The 27,553-nt window shown below is 49.8% G+C and overlaps 2 protein-coding genes across 9 annotated transcripts; both read right to left on the bottom strand.

Moving 5' to 3' along the window:
- Positions 1–6,177: 6,177 nt before the first annotated feature.
- Cort (cortistatin) lies at positions 6,178–8,292 on the bottom strand. 2 transcript variants are annotated; one of them, XM_063287180.1, is made up of 2 exons: positions 7,466–8,292; positions 6,178–6,458 (listed from the first exon to the last, which is right to left on the bottom strand). In XM_063287180.1, the coding sequence occupies exons 1-2, from the start codon at positions 7,685–7,687 to the stop codon at positions 6,249–6,251; spliced, it is 432 nt and encodes a 143-aa protein (XP_063143250.1). In that variant the 5' UTR covers positions 7,688–8,292; the 3' UTR covers positions 6,178–6,248. The 2 variants fall into 2 exon arrangements, with proteins under 2 accessions (XP_063143250.1, NP_036967.1); NM_012835.1 differs by having other exon boundaries at positions 6,179–6,461; positions 7,466–7,620.
- Positions 8,293–9,504: 1,212 nt separating this feature from the next.
- Positions 9,505–19,201, bottom strand: Cenps (centromere protein S). 7 transcript variants are annotated; one of them, NM_001204879.1, is made up of 5 exons: positions 19,045–19,122; positions 14,325–14,448; positions 13,689–13,722; positions 11,321–11,387; positions 9,505–9,990 (listed from the first exon to the last, which is right to left on the bottom strand). In NM_001204879.1, exons 1-5 carry the CDS (start codon positions 19,090–19,092, stop codon positions 9,853–9,855), a joined length of 411 nt encoding a protein of 136 aa, NP_001191808.1. In that variant the 5' UTR covers positions 19,093–19,122; the 3' UTR covers positions 9,505–9,852. The 7 variants fall into 7 exon arrangements, with proteins under 7 accessions (NP_001191808.1, XP_063143118.1, XP_063143121.1 ...); XM_063287051.1 differs by having other exon boundaries at positions 9,921–9,990; positions 14,344–14,448; positions 19,045–19,201; XM_063287048.1 differs by having other exon boundaries at positions 9,511–11,712; positions 19,045–19,201.
- Positions 19,202–27,553: the final 8,352 nt, after the last annotated feature.

A 27,553-nucleotide genomic window follows, 5' to 3' on the forward strand; every position in this document is an offset into this window, starting at 1 on the left:
CGAGAGGCCGAGGCAGGAAGGTCATCTGTGGCCAGCTTGGGCAAAATCATCTCAAAAAGAAAAGCAGTACTATGAGCTATGGAACGATTCTGTGTCTCGGACATTTTTAAAGACTTATTATAAACTTAATTAACGACTTCATTAATGTGTACGAGTGGTTGCACATGGGCCTGGTTGCCCTTAGAGGTCAGAAGAGGACATTGGATTCCCTGGAACTGGAGTTACGGATAATTGTGAGCAACCATGTAGGTGCCGGGAATCAAACCAGGTCCTCTTCAAGAGCAACTAGTGCTCTTAACTGCTGAGGCATCTCTCCGGCCCCTCCCCCACGTGTGTGTGGGATGTGAATGCAGGTGTGGGTACCAGGGCATACGTAGGAGTTCCAGGGATGGAGCTGATGACGTCACCAGGCTTGCTCGCTGAGCACCTCTGCCGGCTGGGTTATCTCACCAGGACAGTATGCCAGGTACTAAAGCCACACACAATGTGGAAGAGATTACGTGAAGTGCCACGGGAGGAAGTGAGGTACGCGGCTGGAGATGATGAATGGTCGCTTTACCTCCCAGGGTCAGCAGGGTGTGAGGCAGGAGTGCTGTCAGCATTGTAAGAGAAACTCTGCCGCAGATGGGGGGAGAGCGGCGTTAAAGCTTGAACTCATGTCGAGCTATTCGTCTCCACACCGCGGTGGCCCAACCTTTTTTAAGATTTATTTTTTTTTCTTTTTTTCGGAGCTGGGGACCGAACCCAGGGCCTTGCGCTTGCTAGACAAGCGCTCTACCGCTGAGCTAAATCCCCAACCCCACTGTTTTTCTTTTACTCATTTTTTTTAACATTTATTTATTTTATTTATAAGTACACTGTAGCTGTCTTCAGACACACCAGAAGAGGGCATCAGATCTCATTACAGATGGTTGTGAGCCACCATGTGGTTGCTGGGATTTGAACTCAGGACCTCTGGAAGAGCAGTCGGTGCTCTTAGCTGCTGAGCCGTCTCTCCAGCCCCTCTTTTATATTTTTTAAACTTTTAGTTTTTGGGAAGGTATGTGTGGTGTCTGTGTCTGTGTCTGTGTCTGTGTGTCTGTGTGCAGGTGTCCTTGAAGGGTCAGAGGTATCAGATTCCCCCGGAGGTGGAGTTATGTGCAGTTGTGAGTTACCTGATGTGGGTCCATTTTCTTTAGTTTGTATGTGTGTCTATGGACTGCATGTAGGGACAACCTCAGGATTCTCTTTCCTCCGGTGAGTCCTGATGGTGGCACTCACCTTGTCAAGCTTGGCAGCAAGTGTTTTACCTGCTGAGCCCTCCCAATGGCCCTGCCTGTGACTTTTAAGAGACCTGGGGCAAGGTGTGGTGGCACATGCCTTTAATGGGGAGGCTGCTCTCTGAGTTTGAGTCCAAGTTGGTTCACGGAATGAGTTCCAGGTCAGCCAGGACTACAGAGAAACCCTGTCTCAGTGGAATGGAGGAGGAAGAGAAAATGAGAGAGAAGAAACGTAGAAGCGATATGGTCTTAGTTTAAGCACATACCCAGGTGCCCAGGTTCTCTCCACAGCTTCCGTGGTAAGTTCTTCAAGCAGTCATCAAACCTCAGGAGCAGGCAGACCCGCTCCCCCGCCCCCGCTCTGGCCTACGCGCTTCATTTCCAGATCCAAGAGCCATGAAGAACCAGACAGCACTGCGGTCCCACGGAGGCGAACCAGTAGGCTAATGCACAGGGAAAATGTTGTTTTGTTTTTGAGACAGGTCTCCCCATATAGCCCAGGTTGGCCTGTTACGTGAAATCCTCCTGCATCGGCTTCCCAAGCACTGAGATTACAGATCTGTCACACCTGATCAAACGGCCCTCCTTAACCTTCTAAGTAGTTTCGGGGGCTTGGGGGAATAGCCCGGCTGCTAAGAGCTTGCCTAGCAGCACCAAGCACCACATACAGAGTGTGGGGAAGCACACGCAGTTTCAGCATCCAGGAGATGAAGGCGAGGTCAAAAGCACAGGGTCGTCGTCACGACGACGTAGCGCACGGCCAGCCTGCTGACTCTCTTAGCCTCTTTGCTATTGCACCATGACTAAGACAGGGTAGAAGAGAAAGAGTTTAGGGGCTGGAGAGGTGGCTCCGCGGTCAAGAGCACTGCTGCTCTTCCAGAGGACTTGGGTTTGGTTCCCAGGACTCACAGGGCGGCTCACAAGTGTCTGTAACTCCAGTCCCAGGATGTATGCACTGCCTTGTCTGGCCTCATACGCGTTGCATAGACAACGGGTGCAGGCCAAACACCCACACATAAAATAAATGCAAAAAAAAAGTTTAATTAGATTTACCGGTCAAGATGGCTGAGTCCGTGATGGCAGCGCAAAAGCGTGGAGACAGGAACGTCTGAGAGCTCACGTCTGGATCCACAACCAGGAAGCACAGAGTCCTCTGAAACACCACCCCTCCCCCACACACCAAGTGACATGCTTCTCGTCTTCCCCAAACACCCACCAACTGGGAGCCAAGCATTCAAATGCCTAAGACTTATGGGCGACATCTTCAAACCACCACAATGATACAAAACACTGCTTCCAAGATGACACAAGTTGTAGATAATGGGTTCCTCAGCTGGTCCTCGCTTCTGCCTTCCCCGTCTAGAAAGAACGCATTTCCTTCTATTAATAACTAGACGGTTTCTTTCCTGGTTTGTTCACACGGAGCCCATCCCTCTAGGAAGCTACTAATTAAGATGTGGAACGCGCCTTCGACAAGCACTGCTTATAGCGGTTGTTCATGTCCATTGAGTTTACTGGTCTGAGGCTCCAAAGTGCCATCCTCTGCTGTTCCTCCTGAAACGAAAGTCCTGTGGAGGATTTTATGAACCGCTCATACTCAGTCCTTCCCCAGCACTTCAAACATCTGATGTCACAGACGAATTAGAATGGATGGACCAGGGCTGGAGAGATGGCTCGGCGGTTAAGAGCACCCGACTGCTCTTCCAGAGGTCATGAGTTCAATTCCCAGCAACCACATGGTGGCTCACAACCATCTGTAAAGAGATCCGATGCCCTCTTCTGGTGTGTCTGAAGACAGCTACAGTGTACTTATATATAATAAATGAATAAATCTTAAAAAAAAAAAAAGGGATGGACCAAAACTGTGCAGATCTTGTTGACACTGGCCATACGTTGACCATATATATATATGGTATATATATATATATATATATATATATATATATGGTATATATATATATATGGTATATATATATATATATATTTCTCTATTTACATTTCAAGTTTTATTCTCTTTCCTGGCGATTTCCTATTCATAAACCCCCAACCCCTCCCCCTCCCCCATAAGGGTGTTCCCCCTTACCACCACTCCCCCAACACTCCCCTGCACTGGGGGTCCAACCTTGGCAGGATCAAGGGCTGCTCTAAACTTATGTGGTGGTGCACACCTCACCCACTCACTCAGCACTCAAGAGACAGAGACAGGATCTTTTTCTGGTTTGAGGCCAACCTGGTCCCCACAGTGAATTCCAAGATAGCCAGGCTATGTAGAGAGACCCAGTCTCAAAACACATGACAGAAACCAGCCAAACAGCAAGAAGGTGTAAGAAAGCACGCCCAGATCCCAAAGTCAGGAAGGTACCCCTTTACCTTTTACTGGTTTTTCCTTACTTGTGGGTGTAGTTAATGTATGTGTGGGTTATGAGGAGGCCAGAGGTTAACAGGATGTTTTCCCTTCACTCAGCCTTATTTGAGACAAGTCTCTCACTGAACCTTAAGCTGGCCATTTCGCATTTCGGCTACAGTGGCCAGTCACTGAACTCCCAGTCTGCCTCCAACCCCAGCGCCGGGTCAGGTCACAGCTGTACAGCACTTTTTTCTCACGATGCCAAGCATCAGAAGTCAGGCCCTCGAGAGTGCAAGCACTTTATCCACTTAACCCTTTCCTATCAGACTTGAGCGTAGTAACTCGGTCTAACAGCCGGCTGATGCCAGCCAACATAGTCTCCTGAAGTAAAGTAGCTTGGGCTTAACCGACTACCTGGCAAGATCGTTAGCCCCATTGTCCTGCAGTGGGGCACAGTTAAGGTGAAGTCCAGCCTTCCTTACTCGTGGGGCAGAGAAGACCCCAGGGGAAACTCAGACACTAGCACACCCGATTTCTGGAGACTCCGGCCTTCCGCTTGGATCCCTTCCACTAACACTCGGACCCCAGTACTGCTCTCCAGAGGCTGCTGTGCAGAAGTGTGATACAGTTCTCTTACCATGTCGCTGTATACAGCTAGTCTGACCGAGCTCAGCTCTGAGGACCCAGAGCCAAGTCAGCAGTCACATTTGGAATCCGCTTCCCCCGGTGTCCAGAGATGAAACTCTGGCCTCTCTGGCCAGCCTCGGGCCCTTCCCCGTCTTAGGCCTGATTCTCAGAAACAAGGAATTCTAGATGGAGATCTGTGAGCTTTGAGTTCAGCTGTGGGGAGTAGAGTCCTAGTCTCTCTCCACACACTGAAAGACCCACCTATTGCAGTGGGCCTTAGCCTATCCAGAGTCTTTTGAAGAAGGGGGAGGTGTTAAGTCAGGGTCTCTGTGCAACCCAAGCTGTTCCTGAGCTCCCAGAAATCCTCTTGGCTCAACCTCCTGAGGGCCGGGATTTACTGCCCTACACCAGCACACCTAACCCGCCACACCTTCTTTGGGTGACTCAGTGACCTGTTGCTCCCAACCCTGGTGACCTGAGTTTGATCCCTGCACCTAACACAGTGGCTGGAGGAAGATACCAGCAGTTTTCCTGATAGCCATGTGCACACTGTGGCAACAAGTTTAGCATCTAGACCCTTCCCATTTGGTGTTTCTCTTAACGCGTGTGGCTCTGCACTTAGGTGTGTATAAACCAGAAAGCATTTCAGTGCCCTGGGGAGAATTGAAGCTGGTTTTGGAAACGGCGATCTGTCCCCCAGCTTCCTTGAAGAAGACCAAAATCCTGCTTAGCTGAGGGTTCAGTGGATGGTGGCTTTATATCGTAGAGGACGGAACTATCTCTCGTCTATCTGCTATTCACTGGAGGCAAAGCTAACGTGACAAGTCTGTGTAAAGAATTTTGCTGGACGAAGTCTGGATGGTAGATTTTGGGGATACCTGTCTCAGAAGTCGAGGTGAGCCAGGCACGGTGGCACACACCCTGCCTGGCACACCAGAGGCAGAGACAGGGGATCCATGTGAATTGGAAACTGCAGATCAACCAGCGCTCAACAGCGACTCCGTCTCCAAAAGCAAGAGGGGTGGACTAGCGGTGTTGCCCAGTGCTTTTGTTCGGAGACGTCTTTCCTCACCCAGTAAAACTGAAGCTACCACCAGGGAAAGAAACTGCACCAGATTAATATTGTTAATTAAAACAGCTGTGTAACGAATTTGAATATAACTTTTATAAGCATGTCAGCATGGTGTCGGCTTAATAGCATAACATTAGTTTTAAAATTAGTTTTAGCTAAAACGTGAGGAATAATCACTCAGTGTTGCTAACCTGCCTGTGAAGTTCACTGCTGAGGACCAAACCCAGAGCCCGTGGCTGCTAGGCAAGCATCTGCAGCCCTGAGGCTTGAGGAGACTTTTAAACTGGACGGGAGTAGAGTTGGGTGTAGAGGTACACAGCTCCGATTCCAGCACTCAAGGCATGAGGACAGCCTGTGAGTTCAGGACCAGCCGGGCTACGTGTAAGACCCTACTGCCAGGAGCTAAAAATAAACTGAAAATTCTATTTTGAACTCTTAAATACGCAGCCGTGAGCCTGACAATATTCCCTGCACTTGACGTAGAAGCAGGGGGATCATTTGGATCATTTTAAGGTCATTCTTGATTACAGAGGAGTTTGAGGCCAGCCTGAGCTTTGCTTATACAGACACACACATTCTCTCTCTCTCTCTCTCTCTCTCTCTCTCTCTCTCTCTCTCTTTCACACACACACACACACACACACACACACACACACACACACACACACACACACACACACACAGCCTTTAGCTGTTTTCAGCACCAGGAAGGGGAAGGAAGCCCAGTGGTTCTGCTACTCTTAGCAAGAACCACCAAACATTTAGGAGGATTCCCTGAATTTCCAATTCCTTAGTTGACCTATCGTTGAATTGATTCTCAGGCAGCGGCAGCGGTGGCGGCGGCGCGGGAAGCAAAGCTAAGGAACTCGAGGTACTTGACACTCTTTATTCAGGCCACGGCTGCATTCACAGGGTGGCCGGTCAGGCTCCGGTCAGGCTCGGGCTACTTGCACGAGGAGAAGGTTTTCCAGAAGAAGTTCTTGCAGGGCTTTTTATCCCGGTGTGGGGGCTGCTGGAGGGGTGGTCTTTCCTGCCGCTTAGACAGCTCCGGGGTACCCCCTTCGAAAGCGGTGCTGGAGCTGTCTTGGGAAGCCCACTCATGCCACCAGGCAAGGAAAGTCAGAAGGCCGGTCCTCCTCCCGCCTGTGGCATCCTGCTGTGTTTTAGAGAAGCAGATAACAGAGAGAAAAGCAACCTCTGCACTCCCACTGTAGGAGATGCTGCCCCTCCCTCAGAGAGCAAGCTGCTCCTTAACAAAACCACATTCCCTCAAAGAACTCAGAGAAACTGCTCTGTGGGGGAAACAGACCAGTCAAAGAATTGCGAATTTTGTCAGGTAGCAGAGGCCTTTGGCCTTAGCCCTCAAGATGCAAAGGCAGACAAATTACTGTGAGCTTGGGCTAGCCTGGGCTACACAGTGACACCTTGTCTCCAAACATATAAATGGTTGTTACTTCTACCTTACAGTCTGTGCTGAGGTCCTTAGCTATGGGACTGGGAACTCTGTCAAAATGACTGAGAGCTGCTGAGAGGCCCTGGGCACACGGGCTCACTTAACTTGTCTCAGAAATCTTCCTGGAGGTTTGGAAACCAGAACAGACTGAGACGCTAAGTCTGGTCTTTCTTTCATACTCCTTGGGAAGCTTCTGGGAGTATTCTGATGATAAATGACCCGTCTGAAGCTCGTCAGGTAATCTCAAAGAAAAATCCATTTTTAATGGTTAACCTGATGTACTCTTTCTTGGAACTTTTTCAAAATGGAAAAAGGAGAAAGTAAATCATTCGATGAAATTATAATTTACACCACGGAGAATGAGAGGACAGGAATTATTTGAGCAAGAGACGGCATAGCTGTGTGTATAATAAATTAAGGCTCTGGGAGTGCTGTGACCGGCAGAGAGGAGTCCCTGGACGGACACAGGTTAGGAGAGTTGAGGGCAAATGGAGACCAGTGGTCTAAAAGGGACATTGTAGAACCCTGGAGACAGACGAAGGACACGAGCATGTGCGTGCGCGCGCACGCACACACACACACACACACACACACACACACACATAGACACAGAACACATCATGCAAATGCAGGCCAACTCACTGGGTGGTCAGAATTATAGACAAAGCAGGCAGGTCATCCTGTGGAAGAGTGGGGACTGAACTCACCACACTGTCCTGGCCGGTGGGACCGCTCTCCAGGGGGAGGGCAGAGGCTGCGATCCCCGAGAGCAGCAGCAGCAGCAGCAGACTGAGGGCTGACGGCCGCTTGCCTCTTGTGCTGCAGCCACCCATCCTCCTTGGAGACCTGAAGTCTGTGCTTTGTGGACGAGGGCCTCCTTGGTATTTTAAGCTCTGGTACCACCTGCTTTGGGGTCTGCACACGTCCATTGAACACTGGCACGCCTCTCCACGCTCCGGCAGTGACGCACAAGCCAGGGCAATCAGCTCTTACAAAAACATTTGTGGGGTCGGATTTAGCCCCTTAATTGAAGACTCGGGACTTTTGCTGTGTTTGGAGAGAGTCTGCCCTTATTTTAGAACACGTGCGCACTTGCTGCGAGAGGAAGTTCTGCTTCCTTGTGACTGTGTCTATAGTGAGCAGGAAGCCAGTGGGACAAAGCTGGGTGATTTGTGAATGTCAAATCAGGCTTGGATAGGGAGCTGAGGATGTGGATCTCTCACCCATGTGAAAGCAAGACTGCGGCTGGGATGCATCAGCCCAGCACGTGCCTCGCATGTGTGAGGCTCTGGGCTCTGTCCCCAGAGCGAAAACAATGTCGAACTCTGCTAGGAGCGAAAGAAATCAAGTGCAGTGAAGACCCAGGGACACAGGACGGCACCACTGTTCACCAGGGCACACGCAAGGAAAAATCAGGAGCTTGTCCTCAGTGACACCCACACTGTCCTCAGTGACACTCACACTGTCCTCGGTGACACTCACACTGTCCTCGGTGACACTCACACTGTCCTCGGTGACACTCACACTGTCCTCGGTGACACTCACACTGTCCTCGGTGACACTCACACTGTCCTCGGTGACACTCACACTGTCCTCGGTGACACTCACACTGTCCTCGGTGACACTCACACTGTCCTCAGTGACACTGTCCTCAGTGACACTCACACTGTCCTCAGTGACACCCACACTGTGCTCAGTGACACTGTCCTCAGTGACACCCACACTGTCCTCAGTGATACCCACACTGTCCTCGGTGACACTGTCCTCAGTGACACCCACACTGTCCTCAGTGACACTCACACTGTCCTCGGTGACACCCACACTGTCCTCGGTGACACTGTCCTCAGTGACACCCACACTGTCCTCGGTGACACTGTCCTCAGTGACACCCACACTGTCCTCAGTGACACCCACACTGTCCTCAGTGACACTCACACTGTCCTCAGTGACACCCACACTGTCCTCAGTGACACACTGTCCTCAGTGACACTGACACTGTCCTCAGCACCTCAGTGACACTCACACTGTCCTCAGTGTCTCAGTGACACTGTCCTCAGTGACACTCACACTGTCCCCATACATACCTTTTTTGACGATTTAAGAGTGCATGTAGATAGACTGGCCATGTGTAAGGGATGACTTCTTTGTGTAGGTTACAGTCACTTCCTGAGAAACCTGTTTTTGACAGCCCAAAACAGTGACAAAGTGCTGGCCCACCTCCTGGCTCTTTACAGGTCCTAGGTTTGGAATTGTGGGGATATGAGGGACAGACCCCTCACAGCCAGACAGACCCGAGAAACCCATCTCAGACCTCTAGAGAAAATCCAAGACCCAAGGGAGGCTCAGGCCTGAAACAAAGCAGGGGAGCAGTCGGTTCCTCCCCGGGGCGAGCCTCGCCCCTTCTCAGGGCCCTTCCTAGCTCAGGAAGATGCTCTTTTCCACCTCGGGATGAAGCTCAGGCCATCTGGCTTTGCCTTTACCCCACGAGCTCGCGAGCTCGCGCTCCAGAGATCCCTCTGTTCCCTACCACTCCGTAAGGGAGAGAGCAGGCCCTCAACACTGTACAGCCTTCAGGACACAGGGACAGCAGAGCAGGGCCCTTGGGATACTCCAGACTTTCCCGCCAGGCAAACCTCTCCCACGGGAGAGCTGAGACTTAATTACAGAATTACGAGAAGTCCCGTAAAACCGTGCTTCTGAAATCACCTCCGAAGAGGAAGAAACGCCGAGAGCCGACACCACAGCAGCCAGAGCCCAGCAAACACAACTTTATTCAGCCTTCAGAGACCTGCGTTTGGCCTTAGCTCGCCCCCAACAGCCAGCCCCCAACAGCCAGCGCTGTTTGCTAAGTCTGATTGCTAAGGTATTTTACCAGTCACTAAGTCACAGCGTGCCTCCAGAGCGCAAGCCTTTCCTGTGCAGGTGAAGTCTGGGGGTGGCCAGAATTCCCAGCTCTTGGAGTGACTTCAAACAGGCAGACAAACAGCTGCCCTCCACTCAGTACTTTCTTCAAACGTCCGTCCTCATCCCCTCAGAGACCTCCCGGCGTGCACGCCGCTTCCCGCTGAAGGCTTCCTTTCCAAGCGGCCAGGACTTAACTTTCATCGCCCAGCTCTTCAGCCCCGGGCTCCCTAGAGCTCCTGCCTTCATCCTCCGACTTCCTTTTCTTCTTGGCCTTTTGTTCCAGGTTAAGCTGTGCGATCTCTTTGTTCTTCTCTGTAATGTACTTTAGCTATGTATATATACAAAAAGCAAAACTCTATTTAAGCCTTTAAATCTGTCTATATTCTTTTTTTTTTTTCCGGAGCTGGGGACCGAACCCAGGGCCTTGCGCTTCCTAGGTAAGCTCTCTACCACTGAGCTAAATCCCCAGCTCCTAAATCTGTCTATAAACCATTTTGCAAACCTAAAAGTCACCACAGTAACTCACACCTTCTCCAATATCCCAAAAGAACTGTGTGGGAATCCATTGACTATCGAGCGCTAACTGTCTGAGAAACAGAGACAGTTACAGAGTCGGATCCCTGTGCTTATGGAGGGGAGAGGGTAGGAAGGGCAGAGACCAGGCAGGACCACTGAGGTCCAGATCTGCTGTCAGCCACAGCCAGGCAACCCTGGCACCTCAAAGTGTCAAGTGTCTTCACCTAGAAAATGACTGCTTGGTCAAAATGACTCTTCAGATGTGAAAAAATAGAAATCGTGCTCTCTTCTGCATAACCAGCCTTGGAGACTTCCATCCACCTCCGGCCCTCAGACCTTCGGGTATGGGCTACCTGGGGGGCAGGGGGTGGGGCAACAACTGTAATCTAGGCTCCTGGGATGGTGACACAGGAGAAGAGTATCATGTTCAAAGCATACCTGGTCTAAAAGCCAAGTTCAAGACTAGCCTGTATAATCCATCATGACCCTGTCTCAAAACAAGAAACAGGGCTGGGGAGATGGCTCAGTGGTTAACAGTACTTAATGCTCTTGCAGAGGGCCCAGGTCTGATTCTCGACACCCACACTGTGGCTCACGGCCACCTGCTAACTCCAGTTCCAGGTATCTGAAACCTTTGCTGGCCCCTAGGGGCACTGGGCAAGCATATGGTATACATTCATACACATAAAATAAAGATCTTTACAAACAAGAAGCCAACAAGGGGTGGGTGGACATAAGGCCAGCCGTATACCACTTGTCTACATGCATAAGGCCCTGGAGTCAATCCCTAGCGCTGGGGTAAAAGTACCGCAGGCAGCACGAGGAAGCCCTCCCCGGAGTCTAGCCCATGGCTAATCTGTGACATCATACCGTAAATGAAGCATGGGACCAAAGTTTTGAGATATTACGGAAAAGGTAAATCATGGGACCCGGAGAGAGCTGATTAGAAAATTTCAAATTGGCTTTGCAAGATCCATCACGATGAAAGGAGATTCATAAATTATAAGCAGGTCTGAACGGTTCGACCATCTCTAGTTTTTAATGCAAGGTGCCCTGAGGAGTAACCACGCGCCTCCAGTGATTAATTGGGAATAATGTATTCCGGTGGGGCAGGGGAGTGAGGGGAGAAAGCCATCGCTCACCAGTGAATTACTCCGCCTCAATAAGAGCTTCACGTCGTCAGTGGTAATTGTGCTTCTTTTCGCATGTCTGCAGAAAGGGCAGGAGCAAGTCACGAAATGCTTGGAATTAAAGTTTGGATGAAACAGAAAAAAGTTCACGGTCCAACTTGGGATGAGAAGGCGCCTAACTGGTCCATCGCTGCAGATGCAAAGCACCAGGGAGCAACCGCACTAAAACGAGTGAGGTTAGGAGCCGAGACACCAGCTCCACGGAGGACAGCGAAGCCCAGCTGTCCACTGGGCAACAGTAACAATGGCTCCTCCACCTTCCAGCCAGTGCTCTGTATCTGTCCTCGATCTTAAGGTCCTCGATGTCCTAGCTGCAGGAGCAGGGACTGGGCACAACAGCCATGCTATGGATAGCAGAAGTTCATATGGTCAATTCCCAACTCCAGCAAACTACTCCACAGCAAGCAGTAAGGAGTGGGTTTTGTTGTTGTTTATTTAATATATATGAGTACACTGTGGCTGTCTTCACACACTGTGGCTGTCTTGCGACCACATGGTGCCTCACAACCATCTGTAATGAGATCCGATGCCCTCTTCTGGTGTGTCTGAAGACAGCGACGGTGTACTTATATATAATAAATAAATAAATCTTTAAAAAGCAACGGTACCGGGCCTGGTCGCAACCCCTCCCCGACCAGCCCAGTCAGGATCTCAGGAGGCTGAGGCAGAGGCAGATGGCATCACATACAGAAGGCAGCAAGACTTCCTATACAGTGAAGAAGCCTCTGGTAGTTTGGAAAATAGCTACTTAGGAGGCTGAGGCAGGAGGATCACACATTCAAAACCAGTGTGGGTATTTTAGTGAGAGTTGGTTCAGATTCTAAAGGAAGGAAAGAGAGCTGGATGGGTGACACGGGCTCTGTAGCTCAGTGGTGGGACACATGACTGCTGTGCACAAGGACCCAGGTTCGATCCCCGTATGCCTGCCCCCCAACTCCAGAATTAACAACCTGGTCTATCTAAAGCTTAACACGTTACCACAGTAAATATTTCTATTGTACCTTGTTGTTTATTTGAGTGCTGGGCACTTAACCCAAGTTTGTCATATGCTAACCATGTCTGTCTGTCTGTCTGTTACGGAACCACACAAACTCAATCTCTGATTTTTTAAAATTTTATTTTTGTGTGTGTGTGTGTGTGTGTGTGTGTGTGTGTGTGTGTGTGTGTTGTATGCATGTATCCCTTTGTGTCTGGTGCCTGAGGAAGACAGAGGAGGATGTTGGATCCCCGGGAACTGCAGTCCTGGGCAGTTGTGAACCATCATGGAGTCTGCAAGGACAAGTGCTCTAAACACTGAGCCACCTCTTCGCCCCCAGTTTCTGGATTTTTTTTTGAGGGGGGCGGGGGGTCACTATGTAGCCCAGACCAGTCTTGAAGTTGTGATCCTCCTGCCTCAACTCCCAAGCACCAAGGTTACAAGCATGTCCCCACCACGCCCAGCTTACTGCTAGAACTACACCAACGTATTTTTTAAAAATTTCACTGACTTTCACGGCTAGCACAGGAAGGGAAGGGAAGGCAATCAGTGCTTCACGGACCGAGGGGTGGGCACGAATAAGCAGCAGCTGGAGATGCCTGCTGTGCTCTCCATCCCATAATACTACCTTACCCCTCCTGGCTACGCTGATGACACTGAGCAGTTTTCAGGGACCGATTTTAATATAGACGGGGAAGGGGAAGGTTTAGAGCCCCCGAGAACACACTACTGTAGTGCACTGAAAAGATCCATCCCGGACGTGAGGCAGGGCCAGGTGGCTGCTGAGAGCAGAGACCTCAGTCAACCAATGGCTGCAGAAAAGCAACGGTTTCCAATGACCTGAGGTGCTAATTGAAGAGAGAACGTAAATCACCAGTCACGTAAGAGCGGGCTCCTCCAGCTGGAAGCACGCCTCCCCCACTTCCCAGGAAAATTATGTCTTCCTGGTGGCCAATGCAGACGGACGAAAGCCCCTCCCTGTCATCCTCAGTACACCTGCCGGCAATCAGGGCTGGTGCAATTCGGCCCCTTCCAGGGAGGGACCGACCCTCTGAGCTCCTAGACCCTGACCATCAAACCATCCCAAGAAACAGTTTACAACAGGCAGCCACACACGTGCAGAGTCCTGGGGCTGCAATTCAGAGCTGCGTAACTTGGAGACCAGCAAAAACCAACCCAGAAATACCAAGCTGGTCTGAACCGATGCCTTCAGAGCAGATGTTAATTCCCTGCAGATCATGATCAGCCACAAACCCCCAGAAAATAAGAACCCCAAAATACACCGCCAGATGCAGACCATGATGTCAATGGACCTCAGATTACACAGCCGGCTTCTCTACCCACCTGGCAAACATTTCAAGGTCTTTGGCAAAATTTTCTGAAAGAGAGAGGAGAGAGAGAAAATAGTTTATCTCTACCGTCAGGCGTGCAGCCTTGGCTTCCAGTCAGCACGACTCCGGCTTTTTAAAACCACGGACCCCTCTTTGTCCTTCCCAGCAGCCCTCCCCCACTCCTCTTCTTTCAAGCCTTATCCTAACTGTGAGGACACCTTGGTCCCTAGTGACGAACTTTAAATTCTGCTCGAGTTATAGCTTGTAGGGACACCACCTTCCTCTCAAGCGAAGCAGGCGCCTACCCATGGGTTCAGCTGCCACTTACCCTAGGGAAAGACAGCATGGGAAGGTCACAGAGCACTGACAGGGGGACAGTGTCCAAAGTTCCAGCCACCAGAGCAGTTTAAACAAGGTGCTGAGGACATCTGCAGTTGGCATGACAGGGCCACCTGACAGCCCTTCCACACAGCATTCAAATCGTACAGCATGAGGTGACCAGGGAAAGTGTGGCCAAAGGTTAGGGGTGGTGGGAGTTGGTGTGTGTGTGTGTGTGTGTGTGTGTGTGTGTGTGTGTGTGTCACACCTCAGCTCCCACCACATTGGTGGCCCCAGGCAAATCCCGAAGTAAAAGGTAGTGGCCTCATACCGCACTGTCGAAAAGTCACCTCGGAGATGGCCGCAATGGTCTGTTTACTCAAGTGCACCTGTTTGTCCAGCTCCACCTCCTGGCAGAGACAGCCGACCGTGTAGTGAACTGCTGCCTTGAGCCTCTGCAGGGAAACCAAAGTCCTGAGGGGCTGCACATAAGAGCTTGCACATCTTAAGATTAGGACCAAGGAGAGGGCTGCCGGGCCTACTTCCTGCTGTGCTCTCCATCCTGGCTGAGGGACACTTACGGGTACTAATCAGCTAATGACACCCTCTGGAGTGTGACTTGGGGAGAAGTGACTTTCAGCTAATGCTTATGATTTAGGTCACATAAAGATAATCTGTGACAGTCAAAGAGGAGACGTGCCACCACCTGCCTACCCCTTGCCTACCCCTGCCTCAGCTACCCCGGCCTCAGCCCCCGTCCAGGCCCTGCTCATTGCAGGCCCCTCTGGGGAATAGGATGCAGTTTGTGGTCTTAAACAAAGACGGAAAGCTCCCACCCTCTGTCGCAAGTCCCTGGAGGGCTCAACCGTCCGTGCACAAGCCGATAACCACACTGGACCATCCTTTGATCTCGAAGGTCACAAGTCACCTCAATAGCCTCCCCGTCCCTCAAGGACACCCTCTCCCCACCGTTTTTTGGCAAGTGCTAGGACTCAAAACCAGAGTCTCACACACTAGGCAAACGCTTCCACTGAGTCACATCCCTAGTCCTCTGGCTCCCTCCCTTTTTAAAGACTTATTTTATTGTATATAAGTACACTGTCACTATCTTCAGACACACCAGAAGAGGTCATCAGATCCCATTACAGATGGTTGTGAGCCACCATGTGGTTGCTGGGAATTGAACTCAGGACCTCTGGAACAGTCAGTGCTCTTAACCGCTGAGCCATCTCTCCAGCCCTCAGAAACCCTTTTAAATACTGAAGAGAGAAAAATTTCACTCTTCCCTGGGCCAAGACTACCAAAAAAGGGGGAAGAGGCTCTGAGCAGGCGAAGCAGTAGCCCTGCTTGGTCTCTCCACGGAGTGTGCCCTTCCCCAGGGAGAGGGAAACAAACGACCCCTCCCTACAGGGCACCAGCAAAATAAAGGACCGCTCCACCCAAGTCCAACCTGGGGAAACAATGTATCTATTGGGTGTATTTACAGAGCAGCCACGAGCCTCACCCAGACCCCGGGCTCGCACACTCTGGGAGGTGCAGATGAGTGAGCGTCTAGTGGCCCTCCCTCCCACACTCCTGTGAGGCAGCGTCTCCCAAGGACTCACAGCTGCTCTGTCTGGACCGCAGCACTACATGATGTCTGAAGACAGAGCTGAGGCAGGCATGGTGACACCAGCAAGTATACACTACTTAGGAAAGGTGAGGGTCGACTGCAGAACTGTTCGGGTGAGGCCAGAAACCCAGCCCCTAACCCCTCATCTGCTCAGACATCAAGCGAGATAAACCCAGGCCTTTGGCAGAGGAGACGAAACCACCCGTCAGCCTCAGAGGGAGAAGGCCCTTACGGTACTCTTTCAGGTAGGGTTGGGAACAGGACACAGATCCTTCTGACCATGGCTCTGAGAAGTTTCGTCTGCTCCAGCCGGTTGAGCTGCCGCTCATCTTCCCGGCTGCAGACCTGGAGGCTAAATCACCAGACCCTAAACTCCAGGGCAGGACCCTGTCTACCTTGCTCGATTCTGCCTACGTGCCAAGACTGCTGCTTGAGTGGGCGTCGGGGTCCTCTGGAGGTACACCAGAGCTGAGACGCCAGCTTTAAACTCATCTTTCCAACTCCATTTAATCTGTAAGAATTTACTGTCTACTAAGAGCCAGGCCCTGCTCTAAAAGCTGAGAATACAGAAACAAAAGGCCCCAGCTATGTTCTTCAGTGACAGAGTGTTTGCCTAGCAAATACAAGGTCCAGAGTTTAATCCCTAGCATCACAAAAATGAAAAATAAATAAATAAATAAATAAATAATAAAATTAAATTTTAAAAAAATAACAAGACTTCCAGATGTGGTGGCACACGCCTTTGATCCCAGAGCTTGGAAGGCAGAGGCAGGTGGATCTCTGCGAGTTCCGGATTATCTGAGGCTACCTTGTAAGACTCTGTCACAAAAAGTGTGTGGCATGAGGGGTTATGGCTAAAGCTTGCTGCAGAGCCTGACATTTAACCCTTAAAGGTTGACCCGACAGCAGCCCCACCGAAATAAATAAATGTAGTAATAATAATAATAATAATAAAATAATAATAATAAATCATAGCCTATGTTCTCCACTACACCTTGCTCTTAATGGACTCTTCAAAACTATCAGTGTCGGGGCTGGAGAGATGGTTAAGAACACCCGACTACTCTTCCAGAGGTCCTGAGTTCAATTCCCAGCAACCACATGGTGGCTCACAACCATCTGTAAAGAGATCCGATGCCCTCTTCTGGTGTATCTGAAGACAGCTACAGTGTACTTATATATAATAAATGAATAAATCTTATAAAAAAAAAAAACTATCAGTGTCAAAAACAACAAAGTGAGCTGGGCAGTGGCGGTCCCCTCCTTTAATCCCAGCAAGGGAGGCAGAGGTGGGCCCATCTCTGAATTTGAGGCCAGCCTGATGTATACAGTGATTCCCAAGACAGCCAGGACTAAATATCCAACCTCTACCTTGGAAAAACCAAACCAAGCAAAAATAAGACACTCAACAACTGGGGTTGGGGATTTAGCTCAGTGGTAGAGTGCTTGCCTAGCAAGCGCAAGGCTCTGGGTTCGATCCTCAGCTCCGGAAAAAAACAAAAACAAGAAGCTCAACAACTAAGCACACTTGTGAAATACAACAAACCATCAGAAGCACGTTAGGGAGCAGAAGACCCTTCCTGGTCTGCAGGAGACACAGGCTTTAATATGCCACCCTGAACTTGACCTATGTTGTCATCTGATTTTATTTCCTAGACAGGGTCTCCCTGTAACACTGGTTTGGCCTGGAACTCACTCTGCAGACCAGGCTGGAGATCTGCCTGCCTCTGCCTCCCAGGGATCTGGGATCAAAGGCCTGTGCCAGGCTTCACCTGAACCTAGAGCCTCCAGCAGGTTAAAATGGGTCGGCCAATCAATCTAAGGAGGGTCAGGGCGCAGTCCTGGGACTTGTGCTTGATGAGCAGTAGTTCTCTTCCCTTTTTTTTTTTTTTAAGATTAATTTATTTATTATATATGAGTATACTGTAGCTGTCTTCAGACACACCAGAAGAGGGCATCAGATCCCATTATAAATGGTCGTGAGCCACTGTGTGGTTGCTGGGAATTGAACTCAGGACCTCGGGAAGAGCGGTGCTCTTAACCACTGAGCCTTCTCTCCAGCTCCTCTCCTGTTCTCTACCTTCCTAAGGCTCCGATCCTTTAATTCAGTTCTTCATATAATAAAATTGTTTTAACTTTTATTTAATTTTAATACATAAATCACAAAATTATTTCACTGCTACTTCAGAACTGTAACTTTGCTATTGTCATGAATCATAATGATCAGATATGCAGGATATCTAATTGGGGTCGCAACACACAGGTTGAGAACCACTGAGATAAAAGCAACCACCAAATGAACGCAGATGGGCCACTTGGGTGTTCATGGCTCGACTCTAGCAATGTCTGAAATGTCTGAATTTCTTAAAATATGAGTGCAGGGCAGAGAGCTGCTGGGACGCAGATACCTAAGAAGAAACCCCCAACCCTTAGCTCACTCATTCCCAGCTGAGACCCCAGCTCTGAGTCATCAAACAACTGAATATTGGCTCTGGCACCGCCCTGAGCAGTCGTTATCCCCATTCCAACTCGGCAAAGGAGAAAACTATATTTGGGCCACCGTTAACCAACTACAGGACCCGAAATTACAACCCATGCCGTTGGGTGGGTTCCAGGGCAGCCTGCCACTGGCTGGATCCGGGCTCTGCAGCATAGAATAGTGGGCGTTTTCCTGGTCCTAGTGAACTGCTCGGATCCTCTGCTCTTTATCGACAGATCTCACTACGTAGACCAGGCTAGCCTCAAGCTCAGACATCTGCTTGCTCTGACTCCTCAAATTAAAGGCCTGAGCGCCCACACACTGCCCTCCCTTGCTCTTGAGACAGGGTCTCTCGAGGTACTTAATTGATCTGAAACTTATAATCCTCCTGCCTCAGCTTCTGAAGCTGTTTTCTTTCGAGACAGGATTTCTCTGTGTACCCTTAGCTGTCGTGGAACTCGCTTTGTAGACCAGGCTAGCCTCAAACTCTGAGATGCGCCCTCCTCAGTCTGGAATTAAAAGGCATGTACCACCACCACCAGGCCCTCCTGTAATCCTGGTTGGCTTTGAACTCAGGTTTGTCGCTGAAGATGCCCCTAAACTTGCCTCTGCCTCTACCCCAATCCCCTCGCTTCCACACACACCCCGTCCCGTGCTGGGGGTCACATCATTCACCATCAAGACCGGTCTGTGTGGTGGTGGGACTCGAACCCACGGATTCCCGTAGGCTGGGCAAACGCTCCTCCAAGCCTCATCTTCTCCCTTCAGCGCCCACACCCGACCCTCAGCGCTGGGAAACCCTGACTCAGACAGGCTGGAAGCAGGGTCCGGGCGAACCCCACCCCCTCCTTGCAGCCGAGTGACGCATGCGTGCACGCCGAGGCCGTCTAGCGACTTGGGGCATTTCCCTCCCCAGGAACTCGCCGTCCTACCCTGCTGGGACCCCCGTTTATTTTGTACCTGCCGGTGAGAGTACTGCTGCTGCTCCTCAGCCTCCACCTCCTCCATCACTGCGGACAGCCCCGGGAGGAGCGCCACGGTCCTCCGACTTTCCCGCTCTACCTCTGCGACGGGCGGCGCCGAGGGTCAAAGCGCGAAGCGCCTCTTTCCCGTCCCGCGCGCGCCCCCTGGCTACGGCTCGCGGTAGAGTCTTGCTAGCGTTGGTGTGACCCCCAGGGCGTCTCGAGGCCTGCCACTGGCTTAACCTTCTGTAAGAGGTGGCTCACTGGAGGTAGCTGAGAGCAAGGAGAACGCACCACCCACATCAGGTGGCTCACGAAGTTCTTGTAATTCCATCTCAAGGGGACATAATATCCTCTTTTGGTCTCCATCGGTACCTGCCTGCAGATGCACACCCATATATACATATGCTTAATAAAGAAATAATAAGTAAATAAAAAGTGTTTAATTAAAAACATTTATGTGTTGGGACCCTTTTGAGTCCACCACTCAGGAGTCCTAGGCAGGTGGGTCTCTGTGAGTTCAAGACCAGCCAGGGCTACATCATGAGACCCTGCCTCAAAATAAAATAAAATAAAATAAAATAAAATAAAATAAAATAAAATAAAATAAAATATTTTTTAAAAACCCCTAGAGTGTATAGCCCATAATTAACACATGATAAAGCATTGGGCTGGCAAGATGACTTTGTGGGACAAAGCACCTTCACCTGCCAGCCTGGGGCCCTGAGTTTGATCCCCAGAACCCACAGAGGAGAACTGACACCAGAAAGTTGTTTTCTGTATCAACTTGACACAAGCTGGAGTTATTGCAGAGAAAGGAGCCTCCCTTGAGGAAATGCCTCCATGAGACCCAGCTGTAAGGCATTTTCTCAATCAGTGATCAAGGGTGGGACCCAGCCCATGGTGGGTGGTGCCGTCCCTGGGCTGGTGGTCCTGGGTTCTGTAAGAGAGCAGGCTGAGCAAGCCAGGGGAAGCAAGCCAGTAAGTAACATCCCTCCATGGCCTCTGCATCAGCTCCTGATTCCTGTCCTGTGTGAGTTCCAGTCCTGACTTCCTTTGGTGATAAACAGCAATGTGGAAGTGTAAGCTGAATAAACCCTTTCCTCCCCAGCTTGCTTCTTGGTTGTGATGTTTGTGCAGGAATAGAAACCCTGACTAAGACAGTGGCTCAGCGCTAACACCCTCTGTTCCTGCAGAGGAAGGACCTGGATTTGGTTCATGGCACCCACGTGGTGGTTCGCACCTGTCCTTGATTACTGTTTCTCAGGGGATTCAATGCCCTCTTCTGACCTCCAAGAGCCACATTCATGCGTGCAGACAAAACACTCATACGTTTAAAAAAAAAAAAAATCTGCTGAGGTCGGCCCCGCCCCCAGCATAGCTGTAGCCATTTTGTTCCGTGCCTGCCAGTCATTGAAGCAGAAAAATAGCTTGACTCAGAGAAAGGCCATGCTGGTCACATATCCTGTCATGTTCCGTATAAGGTTGTTAATCTTAAGAAATACCACAAAGTGTGTAGGTTTGGTTTATTTATATTATGTTAAATTTTTTAAAATTTTTATTGGGGGCTGGAGAGATGGCTCAGCGATTAAGAGCACTGACTGCTCTTCCAGAGGTCCTGAGTTCAATTCCCAGCAACCACATGGTGGCTCACAGCCATCTGTAATGGGATCTGATGCCCTCTTCTGGTGTGTCTGAAGACAGGGACAGTGTACTCGTATACATTAAATAAATAAATCTTTTTAAAAAAAATTTACTGGAATTCGTACGCCTACAGGTAAGACGCCGTGGGTCCCTGCTCCTGGTTGGCTCTAATTGGTGAGTAAAGTTGTCGGCAGCCAATGGCTGGGCAGGGAGACAGGGGCGGGACTTTAGACTTTCTGGGCAAGGAACGCAAGGAAGAAGAAAAAGGTAGGATCTCTTGTCAGGAACAGGAGCGTCAGGCCAGAGAGCAACAGGAGAGAAACCATTCCGCCATGTATGAGCTGCCCCGCCCCCAACCGGATCTGGGGTAGCAAAAACGAATAGAGATTTCAGTAAGTAATAATTGAGTATTTATAAGGAGTATCGGAAGGGAGGCGTTAGTAATGTGGAATTTTGGGAGTGGCCCAGCCATTGAGCTGCTTAGGGCATATTAAAAATCAGGCTCTGGGGGCTGGGGATTTAGCTCAGTGGTAGAGCGCTTGCCTAGGAAGGGCAAGGCCCTGGGTTCGGTCCCCAGCTCCGAAAAAAAGAACCAAAAAATAAAATAAAATAAAATAAAAATCAGGCTGTGTGTGTGTGTGTGTGTGTGTGTGTGTGTGTGTGTGTGTGTGTGTGTGCGCGCGCGCACGCGCGCCTTTCATTCGAGAGTCCACATTACACAGTAGCAAAGGGAGTTTAGAGCATAGTAACGTAATACCACTACAACAGAACTTTACGTAGGACCCATCAAATTAAAGGTCAATATGAGGGTTGGGGATTTAGCTCAGCGGTAGAGCGCTTGCCTAGCGAGCGCAAGGCCCTGGGTTCGGTCCCCAGCTCCGAAAAAAAGAGAGAGAAAAAAAAAGATAGCTTTAAAAGGTCAATATGAACTGTCTAAAATGTCTTGAGTCAGAGCTGACCACCGGGAAGCACTGCCTGCACCTGTGTATGAACTCACTGTGGTTTTTATGGTTTTTTACCCCTTTATAAACTGATAGAAAGATGTCCAGCGCTGTAACCTCAACTATGACCAGATCATCAAATACTGTCAGGGTGTGCGTTCAATAAACCATCCCTGGGGGTTGGGGATTTAGCTCAGTGGTAGAGCGCTTGCCTAGCAAGCGCAAGGCCCTGGGTTCGGTCCCCAGCTCCGAAAAAAAGAAAAAAAAAAAAAAACCCATCCCTGTCTGCCTGAGACTGGTGTTTGTGTACTTTGCGGGGCGACTCCTGGACCCCAACAAAGTCAACCTTCCCCCCCCCCCCAGCTGGGAACCAAACCCAGGGCCTTGTGGTTGCTAGGCAAGCGCTCTACCACTGAGCTAAATCCCCAACCCCCAAAGTCAACCTTTAAAGAGTAAAACAGAGAAGTCAGCTGGTGGTGCACACCTTAAATCCCAGCACCAGGAGGCAGAGGTAGGCGGATCTCTGAGTCTGAGGCCAGCCTGGTCTGCAGAGTGAGCTCCAGGACAGCCAGGGCTACACAGAGAGACCCTGTCTGAAAAACACAAAGTAAATGACAGAGCTGGGCTGTCCGTCAATGCTAGAGCTCTTGCCAGCAGTGTTCAGGGAGCCCCAGGATTGATCCCCAGCCTGTGAGGGTGGAAACAGTGAACCCAATGTGCGTCTGACTCCCTCCCTCCCTCCCTCCCTACCTCCTCCCAGAAGTCTTCCTCCTTCCCAACCCCACTCTCTCAGGCTCTCCTTCACCTCAGTTCTATGAGCAAAGCACTCCATTGCTGCTTGGAGCATTCAATGCTTGTGAGAATGGCTCTCAAGGTCTGTGCCAGTCCCAAGGGAACCAAATGGACAGCGAACTCCAGAGTCTCCCCTGTGTCGTTAACATCACCTCCACTGCTGAAACACTCAACACCCAACCGTGGCTGAGGGAATCTGCTCTTTCCATCCTGTCAGATCCCCAGGCTCCTCTTTGTCAGGGCCCAGCTGAGATCACTGGAGGCAGGGTTGGGTAGGGATGCCACACAGTCCACCCGTCTGCCACACAGACGCCATAAACATCATGGGCAGGTACGAAAGATGGCAGGGAGGCCATGTAGGGGTGCAGAGATGAGTTCATTTTTTCCACCAATTAAAGAATTAAAAGGCAAAGCCAGGAGAGGAATCCCACGCTTGGTAGGCAGAGGCAAGCGGATCTCTCTGGGTTCAAGGCCCGTGTGGTTCACATACTGAGGCTATCTGAGAGGAGAGGGAGAGGGGAAGGGGAGGGAGGAGGAGGAGGAAGAGGAGGAGGGCAGGAGAGAAGTCTTGGGGGGTCCTGAGTCCTACCAGAGAAGTTAAATGATATCAGAGAAATCAAGCTTCCACTTAGGCCCCTTCCTTCCTTCCCTCCCTCCTTCTTCCTTCCTTCCCTCCTTTTCTTTCTTTGCAGTTATTCAAGACAGGGTCTCACTATGAAACCCTGGCTGTCCTGGAACTCATCTGTAGACCAGGCTGGCCTCAACCTCACAGAGGTCCACCTGCTTCTGCTTCCCTCATGCTGGGATTAAAGATGTGTGCCACCATGCCCAGCAGGTTCTTGTTTCTCTCTCTCTCTCTTTCTCTCTCTCTCTCTCTCTCTCTATATATATATATATATATATATATTTATATTTATATTATATATTATATATGTATATTATATATATGTATATACGTGTATATATACGTATATATGTATATATCGAGGACACAAAAACGTGAGGAGGGTGCATCAGTGTTTAACAGGAAACCTAAGGGACAGGCAGGCTGTAAATCTTGAAGGAAGGAAGGAGATGGAGAAGAGAGGCCGGCATGGAGTTCAGCCCCATGGCCATAGTCTGCTATGCTATGTTAACCCCAAAGATTCCACCAACCCAAATCATCATGGCCAAGTTGATGACCGCAAACTCTTTATTCGCGTGCATGACCTGCCTCCCCATAAGGTGGGGTTTGAGAGGTCAACACTGGATGTGAGGAAGACAAGGTTTTTATAGCTCAGGTGTGCGGGTTCCCAAATGGGGGTTAGCAGGCAAATAGGCGGGATTACAGGAGCAGAACAAGTTAGTCATAACAACCTCCTGAAACAAAGTCATAACTGCAAGGTTGTCATAGCAATGGGTAGTCAAAACAACCTTTTGAAACAAAGGTAGGGTTGCAAGATGGTTATAACAACTTTTTTTTTTTCTGGAGCTGAGGACTGAATCCAGGGCCTTGCGATTACTAGGCAAGCGCTCTACCACTGAGCTAAATCCCCAACCCCGGTCATAACAACTTTTTATAAAAAAGATTTATTTGTTATTTATATGAGTACACGGTCGCTGTCTTCAGACACACCAAGAAGAGGGCATCAGATCTCATTACAGATGGTTGTGAGCCACCATGTGGTTGCTGGGATTTGAACTCAGGACCTCTGGAAGAGCAGTCAGTGCCCTTAACCGCTGAGCCATCCCTGCAGGCCTATGGTAATGTTTTAAAGCAAAACTATGGTTGCCTTTTCCCGGAACAGGCAGTACAGTACAGTACAGCAACCATTGTAGTTAAGGTTACAGTAGGACATAGACCAGTCCTTGAGAAACAGATTCAATCATAAACAGGAATGACCTAGTTTGTTTTTGTTGTAAGATGTCTTTTAAGCCCAAAATGGAGGCAAGTTGGTTCCTCAACTACAAAGACAGAGCTATTCTAAAAAAAAAGAACAGGCAGGGATTGGGGATTTAGCTCAGTGGTAGAGTGCTTGCCTAGCAAATCAAGGTCCTGGGTTCGGTCCCCAGCTCCGAAAAAAAAGAAAAAAAAAAAGAACAGGCTGTCATGGGGTGGCCCTGGGAGGAGTGAGACAAGGGTCTGTCTCCACTTAGAGCTAGATTCCCTTCTTCAGAGCAATAGGAACACAGAACATTGAATTTGATTATTATTCATTTTTTAAACCTCTGAAGGCTTTAATTAATCCAGTCTACCCATCATCACAGGAACCTCTCCCTATGAAAATCATCTCTGTTGCTAGGTTGGGGGTGAACACTTTGGGCTGAGGCAGGGGGATAAGTGAGCTCAAGGCCAGCTCGGGCTACTGAGCAAAACCATCTCAGGAAGACAAAATAAATGATGATATGACCTCTCAGTCAGTTCCCACTCTGTGTCCCCACATGCTATCTCAGGGCTAATGAGCATCACTGTGGTGACTTGTGGAATTTGAGAGTCTAAACCAGGCCTGGTCTGAAGCAGGGTGCTGGCCGACTTTGAAACTATTTCCAACTGATGGCACAGGAGCCTAGAATGGCCACTAGGTGTCTCCGTTGCTCCACTGTGATCAAATCAGGGTTGCCTGGTTGTAATATTTGTAGTTAGCAGAGTGCTGGCTTTGTCCCTGTCGTGGACACACTGCTTACAAATGGAGAGAGGCCAGATTTGACCCTTGAAGAGCCAAGCTCCTGTGTCCTCATGGGCAGACAAGAGTTTGCCTCTGCTCACTTCCCAGCATCCTTAGTGCACATAAGACACTTCCTGAGCCCTTTTCAGCAGCATTAAACAGAACTCTGAAAATACCAGTTCAATTAAATCTCATTACTTTTTTCATTGGTTTTCCCCTTACATTGCACTGGAAAGTACAGCTTTGGAAAGCAGGTCTCCATTAACAAACAGCAGGTCAGGATTTCCTGCTTCTCTCACCACTGGGGAAATGGCACCCAACACATAGTAGGTGTGCAGTTCATGTGGCAAACGGCCGAGAGATATTTGTGTACAGTTACCTGGTTCTTGCATAAGGAGAGGACAGGCCAACTCATTACCTGGCCCCTGGCATCCGATTGCTGGGATTCAGGCCCCTGCTCTGTGGTTGGACAATTTAACCTCTCCTGGTCCATTTGGCAGTTTGAGATGATGATACTGCTGAGGTCAGGGAGAGCAGAGGACTAACCAGTCACTCAACACGTGGGACACTTAGGCTTGACACACTCTCTTATGTATGTGCCCTCAAGAAATCCCAATGGAGGGCAGATTTCCCATCTCAGCCACATATCAAAGCTTTCCTCTCTAAGAGAGGTGTGATTGGCAGGTAGTATTTTCTTTCACTTTCCTTCTTTTTTTTTTTTTCCTTCTTCTTCTTCTTCTTCTTCTTCTTCTTCTCCTCCTCCTCCTCCTCCTCCTCCTCCTCCTCCTCCTCCTCCTCCTCCTCCTCCTCCTCCTCCTCCTCCTCTTCTTCTTCTTCTTCTTCTTCTTCTTCTTCTTCTTCTTTGAAACAGGGTTAATCTGTAGACCAGACTAGACCCAAACTGGGGGGATCCACCTGCCTCTTCCCAGGGCTGGATTAAAGCGTGCACCACCACTGCTGCCTCTATGGCAGGTGGTATTTTCTGAAGATTGCAGAATGAGTGCTAGTGACAGGCACCTCTGGTCCTGAGACTGTCTGGTTATCACCACCCCCTAGTCCCCCTCTCACCCTTGCTTTATGTATATGAGTACACTGTAGCTGTCTTCAGACACACCAGAAGAGGGCATCGGATCCCATTACAGATGGTTGTGAGCCACCATGTGGTTGCTGGGAATTGAACTCAGGACCTCTGGAAGAGCAGTCAGTGTTCTTAACCGCTGAGCCATCTCTCCAGTCCCCAGCTCAGGGTGATCTTAAACTTTGTTTTCTTAAGATTTTCTTTTATGTATATGGGTGTTTTGCCTGCATGTATGTGTACCTTGGTGGTCAGAATAGGGCATTGGATTCCCCAGGCTCACACACCACTTTTTTTTTTCTTTAAAGATTTTTTTAAAAAGATTTATTTATTTATTATATGTGAATACACTGTAGCTGTCTTCACACACACCAGAAGAGGGCATCAGATCCCATTACAGATGGTTGTGAGCCACCATGTGGTTGCTGGGATTTGAACTTAGGACCTCTGGAAGAGCAGTCAGTGCTCTTAACCGCTGAGCCATCTCTCCAGCCCCACACACAACTTTTAATCCCAGTATTTGGGAGGCAGAAGCTGGCAGATCTCTGCAAGTTCATGGCCAACCTGGTCTATACAGAGTTCCAGACAACCCGGGAGTTACATAGAGGAACTTAAAAAAAAAAAAAACAAAAAACCAACCCTCCCCTCCCCCTCCGCCTTCCTTCTCTTTTCTGGTCCCCGTTGCAGGTGACCCCTTGTGCCAGGTGACTGAGAGCTCTACTGCTGAGTCACACTACCAGCCCAACAGGTTGGGCAGCCTTCTACCTAGAGGAAGGTAGGGGTCCGAGATAGGGTCTTGGTATGCCTAGGCTGGCTTTGAACTCTCCACACTCCCTGCCAGGGTTGGACTAGAACCCATGTAAACAAAAGCACAGCCCATCAGGCACCAGGTATGTACTTGAAAACTGTGCTGTGGAGGGAGGCAGAGGCAGGTGAATGTCTTGGCTGAGCTTTGGGTCACGGTGAGAGACCATTTCAAACAAACCGATGGACTTGCACATGCGTGAGCACACACAGAGCACACCGGGAAGTGCCATTAGGACAGCTCTGAGCTCAAGCCCTAACCACATGGCCTTCATTGTACACTCGTCCCCTGGCAGCTTTGCCTCTTGGTTTCTTGTGGGTTGTGTTCATTGACATGTGTGTCCGGAAACACAGATACCAGCTGAGAGCTTGTTGGAAATGCAGAATGGGGGATCAGCCCCAGGGACCCCTTTTTCACTCTCCAGGGGGACACCGTGCTGGGGAATCTGTTAATCAGTATACCTAAGTGTGTGCTACACACGGGACACTGGACAGAGGCCTTCTGAACACTTGTACAGTGAACTCCCCACTGCGACAGCAGAGCCCTGGTACAAGGCAGACCACATCCTCACAAGGAGCTGCCGAGGTGTGGAATACCAAATGCTA

This window comes from Rattus norvegicus, chromosome 5 (assembly GCF_036323735.1).
Source record: "Rattus norvegicus strain BN/NHsdMcwi chromosome 5, GRCr8, whole genome shotgun sequence".
Taxonomy (NCBI): Eukaryota; Metazoa; Chordata; class Mammalia; order Rodentia; family Muridae; genus Rattus; species Rattus norvegicus.